The 12343-nt window shown below is 31.8% G+C and overlaps 1 protein-coding gene across 1 annotated transcript; it reads right to left on the bottom strand.

Annotated features, from left to right (window-relative positions):
• Positions 1–3548: 3548 nt before the first annotated feature.
• LOC125068762 (xanthine dehydrogenase-like) lies at positions 3549–11801 on the bottom strand. The gene is made up of 16 exons (XM_047678064.1): positions 11759–11801; positions 10950–11095; positions 10204–10364; positions 9694–10133; positions 9400–9620; positions 9089–9191; positions 8637–8764; positions 8279–8569; positions 7920–8207; positions 7239–7738; positions 6676–6859; positions 6119–6314; positions 5245–6008; positions 4875–5067; positions 3978–4088; positions 3549–3669 (listed from the first exon to the last, which is right to left on the bottom strand). The coding sequence occupies exons 1-16, from the start codon at positions 11799–11801 to the stop codon at positions 3599–3601; spliced, it is 3840 nt and encodes a 1279-aa protein (XP_047534020.1). The 3' UTR covers positions 3549–3598.
• Positions 11802–12343: the final 542 nt, after the last annotated feature.

The raw sequence follows: 12343 nt of genomic DNA, 5'->3' as shown, positions 1-12343 counted from the left end.
CCACATTTATATTTAATTTAAAACATATATGTATTTTCTACTAGGCTAATTATAATGAATTCAAATATGAAGCGCTACGGTATGAATCGATGTATCTTTGATCGACGCTTATTCTTAGATAATTAAGAAAATGCTTTCTGGTTGATCGTGTGTGAAATCGTAACAAATATTATATAATAATAATATTTTGTCCGATAATATCATTACATAAGCGGTGATAACCTAGTGCTCATAACGCGTGCATTATAGCCGATGATTGCGGGTTCAAAACCAGGCAGGCAAAACTGAATTTTTATGTGCTTAATTTGTGCGCTCGTGCTGCGAAGGATCATCGTGAGAAAAAGTGTATGTGTCAAATTTCATTAAAATTCTGCCACATGCGTATTTACCAGACAGTATTGGAGTAACGTGATAAAATAAGTTCGAAACCTCTGCAAAAGTAGAGGAGGCCTTAGCCCCACACTGGGACATTTATATCATTGACATGAATATAACATTTCTCTAGTGCTTTTCTGTTGATGTTCAGACTCGGGTTACAAGCTAGCCAGTAAAATTATGACAAAGAGGGATTTTTCTTTTCGCTTTTCCGTTAAACAGTTTTCAATTAGAAATATAGAGAAACGTGAATTGATATTCTTTCCACCAATGGACGGAAAACATGTACGCTCTTTTCCCACATCATGGATTTGGTTGGTTGGTGCGCGGCAGAAAATACCATAAAAATAGAGCTGTTGTGGATTTTCGGACATCTAGGTGGTGCAGGTGAAACTTGGAATTTTGACGCGATGTCCAAAGGTAAAATTCAACAACCAGGATTAATTCAAAGAATTCCTCGGAACATTTCCAGTGAAAAATGCAGTAGAAGATGCAGAGTGATCCAAAATCTCTATGCAAAGCTAAAGGATCAAGCACGTTTGAAAGGGCTTGATCTTTGATTAATGAATGAAATGGACCAGTGATTACAGCACGTGAATCTTAACTGGCGATTTTGAGTTCGAGTCCTGGGCAAGCACCACTGAATTTCCCCTTGCTTATTTCTGGTGTATAATTCATCTCGTGCTCGCTGGTGAAGGAAAACATCGTAAATATACTTGCATTAGTCTAATTTTAATTAAATTGTTCCATGTGTAACCACTGAATCGCATTGGAATGTGGTGGAATTAGCTCCAACCCTTGTCCACAAAGAGAGAAGAGGCCTTAGCCGGTGGGACGTTTACGGGTTGTTAATATTATACAGAATTTACTCCTATTTCACAAGTATAAAAAAACTTAATTATGTGTCCTTCAATTATGTATTAAAGTATAAATGGAATTTATTTACTCAATTTTTACGTTCATTATGTGATGCTAAGTTTAATAACGCATGTTTAACTTGATTGAGTTATTTTACGGTCTGTTGGTCTGATAGGTAAATAATTACACCTTCATGGTTCACAGAAAAAATTGCACGTACATCTTATCTGGCAGTTTGCTCCCGATGATTGGAATATGAAGTTACTTTTCTTGTTATTTCCGAATGCTTTGGCTTAAAAAGCAGCGTATTGGCTGATATGTACGTTTCCAATGTTCGAAGTTATCTCTATAAAAGTGCAAGTAAGTGTGACGTCACTATGTCATGAGACTGTAATCTGTTGAAAGATTGTGAATGTTTATTCAACTTACAATAAAACATTTACAATTTCGATAGTAATCTATCGGTTAGATAGATTATAGTTTTATTGATTTAATTGAAATTCACTTCAATCGGTTATAATCTACCATAAAACAATGCATTAAATCGTAATGCACTATTTTATGATAGTCATGTTAAATTTTCAACATCAGCAGTAATGCCTCGTGTTAAGCCCAACAAGCGCTCGGGTTCAAGCAATTTGTCCTCCCAAAAAAAGATATATCAGTTACCGTCTGGGACGCATATGGTATCGGAATGATCCAGCAGCCTCTCCAATCCGTGCCGAGGACGACCATCGCAGTGGTTCTAGTGGGTAGGAATGCCTCACAACGTTTCACAAAAGGTATTCACTGCGTAAAAAAAAGATATATATATATATATAGCTTTGACCGTTATCGAAGAAATTACCCCTAAAACACGACACCCGGATCTTTTACACCCTCTGCGCCCTGGGCTTAAACGAGCCTGCACGGTATTATGCTTTTTGATGCATGTATGGTAGTCGGTCTGTGTTGTTATTACTATAAGTATTTAAAACGGGATATTTACCATGTTTTTTATTTTTATTTGGTGGAGCTCGATATTTCAACATTATTTGGTGTCTACGAATGTCTTGTTCACGAAACTGAAGTTTACGGGTAGGTGTTGACGGCATTAGAAGTGTTCATATTGGACTACCTCCTTTATCGTACGTTGGCTGCGTAAACACTGGTCACTACTACCATTGTCACATTCATCCCTCAAGTGAAACGTAAAATTTACATTTGATTTTGCGTAATTATAAATTAACGGCGTCTCAAATAGTTGAGTTTAATTTAAATATTTAAGTGACGTTTTAGTATTCGGTCGTGAATGTCATAAATTACTTTCTAATATTAAACGATCGTGTTGTGCAGTGAGTTGTTAAATCTTACATAATATTCTTATATGTAATCGAAGAGTATTAGGTATTCTCTTAATATAATATTATTGTTTATTTAATTACTTTTCGTATATTTTAAGACTGATGGTGTTTATAATTATGTTTCCCTGAACGATTCCGGCAGCCTCACGCTCAGGGGAGAAGTGTGTACGAAAACGCAGATGCATTTTGTATTCCCACACTCTCGTGGTTGCTATTGGACGGCAATATGACGATAACAGAGCGGTTGCAGCGAAAGCATCAATAGCTTTACGATTATTTTCGAGTGAAATAGGTAAAGTGTAGGTACATTAAATTGAAGAAAAAGAGCGTTTGTTCAGTTGTTTTCTGTCTGCCAATTTTACAATTATTAAGATAGATATTTACTATAAATGATAGTACATATGAATAAATACATATTTTATATAAAAGAAAGAGATGTAATGATTATGTAAGCTAGAGAATAAAACAACACAGGTTACTTTTTGCTGAGACGAGATCATAAGAAAACGATTAGATACAAGTCGAACACGCACGCAAAGGAGCCGTACGATCTTTGCGTTTAGTTTTTTTTTATTGTTCTCGTCTGATTGAATAACAAACCGACGTCATTTATATTATATTAATAATGAGATTAATCATTAGGATTAAGTTTGAAAATTATATTATCTAAGAGCAATACTTATTCAGTAATTTTTGGAGATCCATATCTTAAATGTCGTTTTGTTTTAATTTGAAATATTATTTTAACAACTAAAACAATATTAATTATGAATAGTACCTACTATTCATAAAAAACCGGCAAATATATCAAGGAACATACATGCACAAAATTAAATTAAAAAAGCATTTTTTTTTACTATAAAATTAATAAATATTAAATAAAATACATTTCTCTATAGAAGTATATCTAGAAGTTTATTGATTAACTATTTCTGATAATATAAACATTTATTTTAAATTACTATATTGTAAGAATGATTAATTTATTTTTATTTTCACAAAGGTGTGATTTATATTATAATTTAGTTAAGTAAAAAGTGTTCTATTTTGTGATCGCATGCCATAAAGATGTTTTCCACTGTACACGGAGCATCTGAAAAATGAAATTTTTAATGAGCAGATTAAAAAAAAATCTTTGAAATAAAATCTTTTTAGGAATTTAATTATAATACATGTACTAAAATTATTAATTCAAAACCGATTAATGTATATCTATTACTGAACAGGAAAAACATAACAGAAATATAAAAAAAAATATATATTTCTAGCAATATTAATAGCGATGGATAATGATGTCATGATCTGCTTCACAAAAAATCCAAATACACGTTATTAACAAAAGCAAGGTTCAATTTGGGCATAATAACTAAATGACAAAGCGAAATAATTGGATATTCGTACCAATTTCCACCCATTGGTCTGGATATCCTGCATCCAGTCGCCCGTAACGAATAGCTTCGCGGAATGCGTGCAGCAGAATCGTGGCCAGACAAAATGCTGGTTCGCCAGTCGCTGTAAAATCCGAAATACGAATGTAATGTTTTTTTTTTGTCTTAAAAGAGTTGTAGCGATACCCCAAATGAGTTAAAGGAATTACCAATTTGTGTTAAGGGTAGAAACGACAATAGCCGAAGGGATCAGAATCGATCCTGCGACTTTTTACATCGCGAGGCGGCCCGTCAACCATTGCGCTATTGACGGTTATAATGCGCATACGAAGGAGGTTTGATATAGTTAAAGTTTTTATAGAAATAAAATGCAGAAAGCTAAAAGTATTTAAAATACGTGAAAATATCTACGTACCAATGATAACGTACGTTATGTCAAATTAATAAATCAATAACGCGTTTTAGACACTTCTTGAGATTTGATAAATAACAGTCGAATTTTGGCCAAAAGCTGATCATTAGTGCTAATTACATTACAAAACTATTTAGTACATTGTGTGTGTGGTACATCTGTTTTTATAATCTATTTAAAGCATAAAACATGACCTTTGAATTGACAGGTGGAATCTCCCGTTTTTTGTTTTTAAAGATTCTACTAAGGACTTGACGTTGAATTTAATTATGTACTTGTTTTCGATGTGCTCGATTGAAGTCAGCAAAAAGATTTAGAATATTTATAGAATTATTTTAGTATACATTTTTAATATAAAGTACCAAAACATAGAACACTAATTCGATTTGAATCTCCAATCATTTCTAAGAATCAAAATTTTGAGCTTCTTTACTGAATCTATTAACTTGTCCACTAAGATAATGAAGATGTAATTAATGTAGGTTATACAGTATACACCTTTGGATTGAAGTACGCCATATTCATTTCCAGCATTTCTGCGAAAGTAAATCCTCATGTCAGCAGGAATATCTTTAATCCCTGGCGGCTTATAATTCCAGGTGCGGTTTGTCAGGAGTTCTCCAGTTGTCTGATCGTAGACAAGATTTTCTGAAGTCCAGTAGCCTATACCCATAACAAAGGCGCCTTCGATCTTTAAATAGGTTAAATCAATCTTAATCATCATCTTAATTTCAATTTAATAGACTTTTATCAAATTCTGACAAGCCAGACAACCGAAGAGGATTAATCATAATACTTTACTTACTTAAAGTAAATATTTTAAATTTGTAAAAGTTTTCCTAAAAGTAGTATTCCAAAAGTAATTTACCTGACCAACGTCTAATGTAGGACTTATACTTCTCCCTGTATCTTCAAGTATATCAACTCTTCTTATATCATGTTTACCTGTTAACATGTCGAGTTCAATTTCTACTGCACAAACTGCATACACATTATACGGTTTTAAATTATCTTTCTGTGAATACATATAGGACGCTTGTAAGTCAACACCTTCTTCATACGCTTTAGAAATAAGTTCTTCCCAAGAAAACGTTCCTTTTTCTTTTATTGGAGTTAATCTTTCTAAAAGTATTTCACATGCTTTTATTGTTGCAAATGCAATACATTCACTACCAATACTAGCACCAGTTACCATTGCATTCGGTGAGAAATAACTAGTACTAGGTCTGACGATAATTTTTTTCAAAGGTATCCCTAGTTTATAGGCACACACTTGAGCTATCTTTGTGTTTAAGCCTTGGCCCATTGCGGCACCCCCGTGATGGATGGTGAGAGTAGCATCACCATGGTATATGGATATAATGGAATTATAATTGCCAAAATAGTAGACACCAAATGTAATTGGCATTATTTTTAATGCTCTTTTTCTCCATCTGTTTTGTTCATTGTATTGTATTACGTCTTTTGTGCGTGATTCATATTCTGAGTCTATTTTCAATTGATTTATCATTTCTGGTAATGGATTATCTTCTGAAACCATGTTTAATAGACGGACTTCTATGGGGTCCTTTCCCAGGCCATAGGCAATATATTCCATTATATTTTCTATCATTGCAATTCCCTCTGCTGATGCTGTGAATAGTAAAATTTTATTTAAAAAAAGTTACAATATATATATTAAAATATTCATTATTAAAATATGCAATTATAAGTGAATTTTAATAGATATTTTGTTTACGAACATGGTGATCTGCAGTAAGTATTAGATGCAGTGTCGGTTATAATACTGTTGGCTTCGATTTGCCACCTTTTCGATTCGTAGCAGCTGTAAAAATGCTTAATTGTTGTCTCAGAAATAATTTCATTGAATGAATATCCACAATCTTGATAAAATGTGTTCTTAAGGTACTGAATTAGGCCATCTTCGTTAACACCGACCTGAGTTTTAGGCGATTGAAATAAAATCTTGTTAGTAAATTCAATTAATTTTATATTTTGATTATAAGTAACGTTGTTAATTTTTTATAATCATTTAATACTTTTTATTTTTATTGATATTTTTATAGCATACGGACATATTATCCGTTTCTTTGGTGCATCCGATCTTTAATTTATGTTTCTTTTAATTTAGTGTGCCGTCATATATTTAGTACCATGTGTCTATAATAAAAAAGGCTGTAACTCCATCGTTAGTTCAAATATTTCATGTTCGATTCCAATTTGCATGAATTGCATGAATACTTTTCTCGAAATAACGATATGTTTCGCCATAAATTTGTTTTCGACTAATTTTACTTACCTCGAACTTACTATTTGTTGGCAACCTTTTTCCAATAGATTTCATGCTCGTTGTCAAAGGCAATATGAACCTGCATGGTTTCCCTTGTAAGTGTGTTACCAAGGCTGCAGCACAAGCAATTTGAGTGGATCTTGATATTTTACCGCCATATCCTCCCCCTAATCTTAGGACTATTACGTTAACTCTGAAAATAATTATTTTCAAATATATTCTACTTTAGCTATGAATATATTATTCTTTGTTCCGGATCGAAGAGTTCAGACAATTAGCTCAGTATAATCTTTCCTAAATTTCCCGATTGAAAAATCAAGTTAGCTTATATTGCCCCGACAAAATTTTTGAATCCATGTTGTGAGTATCAGCGGTCTTATATGCTAGTCACTAGGTTTACGAGGCAATTACCAACGTACTAACTGTAAGTCCGAAACAATATAATAATCATGTCTCCTAAAATACTTAAATGGACGACTATGAAGTTAAATTAAATTGAAATAAGGAACTTTCTTAACGAGGCACTACAAACTAATTATGATTTAATTTTTGATTAAAATGTTTTACTTTACCTATTAACAGGAATTTTAAGACACTGCGTAACTGCAATATTTGTCAAATCTAGCCATTGTGCTGATGAATAAATATCCAACCCATCTTCAACTGGTATAGTTACGCATGTTTGCGGTTCCATATAAAAGTGGTATTGACCTCTCAATTTGAACTCTCCGCTCAATACTTGTTTAACATCGTTCCCTATATCAGTCGGTTCTATGGTTTCATTTTTCATCAATCTTTCATTTATTTCACTTGATATAAGTACATCATCCATTGTCAGCAACGGCTTTTTCGTATTAACAAGAGAATATATAATTTTAACGACGTGAGCAGCTTTTTGAGCTGTTTTTTCCCGATCAGCTACAATAATTCCAACTGGTTGTCCATAGAACATAACTTTTTCGGAACATAATATTTCCTCATCGGCAGTCATAAGAGCGATATTTTTTGGAGTAAAAGTGTTATTTCCAGGTATATCCTTTGCAGTGTAAAATGCACTTACTCCTGGAATTTTCTAAGATGATAAAAGATTAATATTATTTTTTGATCTAATTTACATTCATGTAAACATAGGTATATGTTTTTTGTTTAAAATATATACATTTAAAAAACAGGCAGAGTAAATTATGCTCTTAAGTCGTTTGAAAATATATGTATATGTTATCATGGTTACTTTTACCCAAAATATAACTTACAAATGCTTCAGATGTATCAAAACCACTTATAATACTTCCAGCGCTAACATCTGCTGTTACAAACGCTGCAAAAACTTCATCAACTATAGACGGAACATCATTTGAAAATATGGCTTCACCGGCACATTGTAATACTGCTTCCATTTTCGGCATAGGTTGAGTTAGAGGCCAAATACTTTCGTCTGTTTCAAAACTTTGACTGCCTTTTGATACCTCTCTCTTTATAACTTGACCGCCTGATTTGTATATTGGATTTACTTTTTCATTTGGACAAAAACTTAATATTGCCTGTAATTATTATATCTTTAAACAATTTGCTATTAAAGGTATAAAGAAAATTACAGTGGATGTACCAGTACCTTATAAAATAAGGCTAAAGCAAGCATTTTTCTAAAAGCAGCGCTAGGTTCTGGATAATTTTCTTCTGGTTGCAGTTCTTCTTCTAAATTCTTTAATACCAACTGTAATGTCTCGTTTGTGTATGGATCTCTGCCAACTAAAATTGCTTCAGATTTTACTGCGTGTATAAAACTTTGTGATATACCTCCATATACAATTGTTGCTTTTTCGATAAGATTTGAATTGTGATGGAATTTAAGAAGAAAACCAGCATTAATAATTGCATGAGCATTTTGCGCTCGGGGCATTATCTGAAAGGAAATGTTATTATTTATAAAATATATAAAGCATTTTTGATTAACAAGTTTAATTGCTTACCTTAAAAGTTTTAAGTGAACAACTTTGTGAAAATGGCGGTAGCATAATGTTCAACATAATTTTTCTTTTCATGTCGGTTCGTAAAAAATCGGGAAGAGAAATTATATTACTTTTGGCGACACCTTCACCTGTACATAATAAGACATGCTCAGTGTAAGTTTAATTGATGAATGTCATCCTGATTCAGTGCAACAATTTTACCATCCTGTAAATTACCCACAGCTGGGCGTAGAAAACCTTGGAATAAGGTTTGAAGATTATTCTGTTATACTTCTTCAAATCGGTTTGGTGGATAAATATATGGCAGAAACTCATCCGAGTGCTTATGCTTTTTTTAAGATGAGTTTCTTTACCGCCGAGCACGAGAATAATTATAGATATGAATTAAGCATTTAGTTGATATAATGCTTAATGTGCTATTAAAATAAAGATATATAAGAAGTATCTTTTACCAATTGTGACCATGCCCCCAACAGTTTCAATGATCAAAAATAAATCTGATTGAAATTTATTGTCCGTATGTTTTAACATTAGGTTACCACCAATAGTTCCAATCTAGAAAAATATATATATATATATAAAGGGGTCTAAGTTTATATTTACCATTATTTGTATATATTACATTTTATCAATTTTTTTCTCTTTCAGCCGCTTTTGTTATTTACTTTTCATAATATATTCTATTCATTTATAAAATTAATTTACAAAAACAATAGTGATAACAAAGCTTAAAAAATATACTTCACTTAGAAAAATATCTTACATTACGAACAGGTATATGAGCAACCAAGTCCAAATGATTATACAATTCTTTTAAATAAAAAAAGTCCTCGTTTTCTGACATCTTTAAAAAAACATTCATCGCCTCTGATATTGTCATACCGGCTCCTATAATTAAATTCACATCTAATGTGTGTTCTTTTAATTCTGATACGTTGAAAATATCAATTACATTTATTGGATACTCAGAATCAGGCAGCACTCCTAAAACAAAGCATACAAAAAAAATCAAATTGTTTCTCTTCTTTGGTAGAATAAATTATTTTATGTTACATACCTTGACCTGTGTTTCCAGCTATTAGTTTATATTCACCATCATTTTGCATGGTTTTAAAGACATCATCTAAATTATATGCTTTGTACCATTTAAAGGAGTCTGATTCAATTGTGAACATTTCTTTATTTGTCTTTTCAAGTATACACCAAGATAATTCATCATTACAATTATTAATATCAATATTTAAATCATCAGTTTTTTCATCCATATTGTCAAGGATATTGTATTCATGCAATTTTGTTTGTGAATATGGACATGACTTAATGGTATTTAAATCTTCTACATCTACTACTTGGTTAAGTAAATCGTTGTTAGCATCTTGAGCTAAAGACTTAAATGCATCAGCAATCGGCCGGTAGCCGGTGCATCGGCAAATGTTGCTTGCAAATGAATTTTCGACTTCTTCTGTTGTAATTTTTTGGTTTTTGGTTTCGTAAAGGCTATGCAGAAAAACAAAATGTGTTATTTGTTTAATAATAATTAAACTACTTGTGTATATAAAAATAGTACCTGTACATGCTCATAACAAATCCTGGAGAACAATATCCGCATTGGGTACCGCTAAAGCTGGCTAGACGTTTTTGGATTTCGTGATAACCCATTCGCTTGTTACCGATACCTTCCACGGTTGTAATTTCCCAACCGTGACATGATAATATTGATACAAGACACTGAAAGTTACATTATTAAAGATTTGTAAAAACGGAATAAGAAAAATCAAAACATCTATCTTTTTTCTTAAGTTAATTAAGTGTCGCTGCTTAATCGAAACGATGTTTATCATATTTATTTATAAACACACAAATATTTTTTAATCATACAAAAGTATAAAATTGTTCTGTGTAGTGATCCATATATGATGATGTAAACATGTTAAATTTGTGACATAAAATACAGTTATAAGGAAAATGAGGTTACTAATACAGAAACAAAAGAAATATTTTGTCAAAAAAGTTAGGTAGGAACGATTAGAGGACTATCTGAAACGGGGATAATAACAACGTCCTTAGCCGAGAGCCAGACTTACTGAATACCGTCGCGTTTCACCCGCGGAAATTTAAATCAAATATAAAAAATTGATAGCACGACGCTTATGTCTATTTCTAGAAACGTATATGTTAATAATTTATTTGTTTTGGTGAGCTAAAACTAACGACATTTTGAATCGAAGTCTTGGATGATGATGAAGATTAAGGAGGTGCAGAATTTATATTAATAGATTAATTACTTACAGAATTTACAGCAAAAGTTCTCACTTCGTTGGACGGCGGTAGAGGCGCGCGAACATTGACTACACAAGCACCACACCCTCCTTCATGGCACATGGCTTTCGTACCACGTAGATTAGCTATTTTTCTTATAAATTCATTTAAGGTGTAATCTGGACCAAACTTGGCATCAACTTGAAATTATCACCATCATCAATTATCAAAATTAATAAAACAAATCATGACCACGTGGAATGATGCTAGTGATTCTATCTGAATTTCTCCGTTATTTCGTAATTCCGACTATCTGGGCGAAAAGTAACTGAGCCTTCCAGCGATCAGTATAAGCAATGAGACGGGGTGACAGCTTTTAGAATAAAAAGTATTAGTAACGTGATGGTTTAGCTTATTTCGTATGTATCTTCTATATTTATATGGCAATAACATTTATGTTTATGAATCAATTTTGATGATTATTATTTTTGCTTTAGTTCAAGAACTCCAAATGGTCCAATGTCAATTTCATTGTTACGGGTATTAAACAATGATTATTTGAAACATTTTAAAACTTTCAGTCAAAGTTGTAGGTAAATTTAAAGTCGGTTTTTTATTTTTTGTATAGAAATGGTTGGCTGCACTAATATTACTTATATTATATTAATATTGTCTGTTACGCTTTCACGAGCAAACCACTTTGAACTGAATTTGATGAAATTTTGGTACGAAGCTAGATTGAACCCCAAAGACGGATATACATTTTATTTTATACGGCTACATTTTATAACTAATACCGGACGAACCAATCCCTAAAACGCGAGCGAACTAGTTATTTATAAAACATTGACATGTTTACTTACCTTTATGTTCAACTTCGTTTATTTTAAATATTATTTCAGCCATAATTAGCCTTATTCAGTGGCCTGTGCTTTGGCTGTAAAATGAAATATATTTTATTGGTATTCGAAGGCTATTAATTTTTTTAAGTTTTTTAGTTTGATATTCAATACGAATAAAAAAAAGGAATATTTTTTATAGTATCTGCTTATTTTAGGCTAAAATGTCTTATAATTAGACAAATTTAGTTATTCTATAAAAATAAAAATTAATTCTCTGATAAAAACCAGTGCCAATTGTCTCGTCTGATGCATAAATAGAAATATTAATTAATTAGTTTTTGAATTCAATTGCTAAACATATAATGAAAACTAATTTAGTAAAACTTATAACAATATACTTTTTACAGCGATTTATATTACATGTAAGTATATAGATGTTTATATTTGACGTTTTAACGGCATGTGATACAATTCAAGAATAAATAGTGATTTAGAGGTTTGAAAGTAATTTAAATAATAATTTCAAAGGCAATCGCATTGCATATGAAGGTGAATTCATTCTATAGGGAGGTAATAAAATATTCCAGAATTCTATTACGATTGATA

This window comes from Vanessa atalanta, chromosome 14 (genome assembly GCF_905147765.1).
Source record: "Vanessa atalanta chromosome 14, ilVanAtal1.2, whole genome shotgun sequence".
Lineage (NCBI taxonomy): Eukaryota > Metazoa > Arthropoda > Insecta > Lepidoptera > Nymphalidae > Vanessa > Vanessa atalanta.
This window is presented reverse-complemented; position numbering and strand designations above follow the sequence as displayed.

Bases quoted from the DNA above. Each gene is read 5' to 3' on its own strand.
- LOC125068762 (XM_047678064.1), bottom strand. From the start codon at position 11,801: ATGGCTGAAATAATATTTAAAATAAACGAAGTTGAACATAAAG. The intron at 10,134-10,203 runs GTACTATTTTTA...TTTTCTGCATAG, and splicing joins TTTGTTATGAGCATGTACAG to CCTTTACGAAACCAAAAACC. The intron at 4,089-4,874 runs GTGTATACTGTA...CGGATTTTACAG, and splicing joins TGGCGTACTTCAATCCAAAG to CGACTGGCGAACCAGCATTT.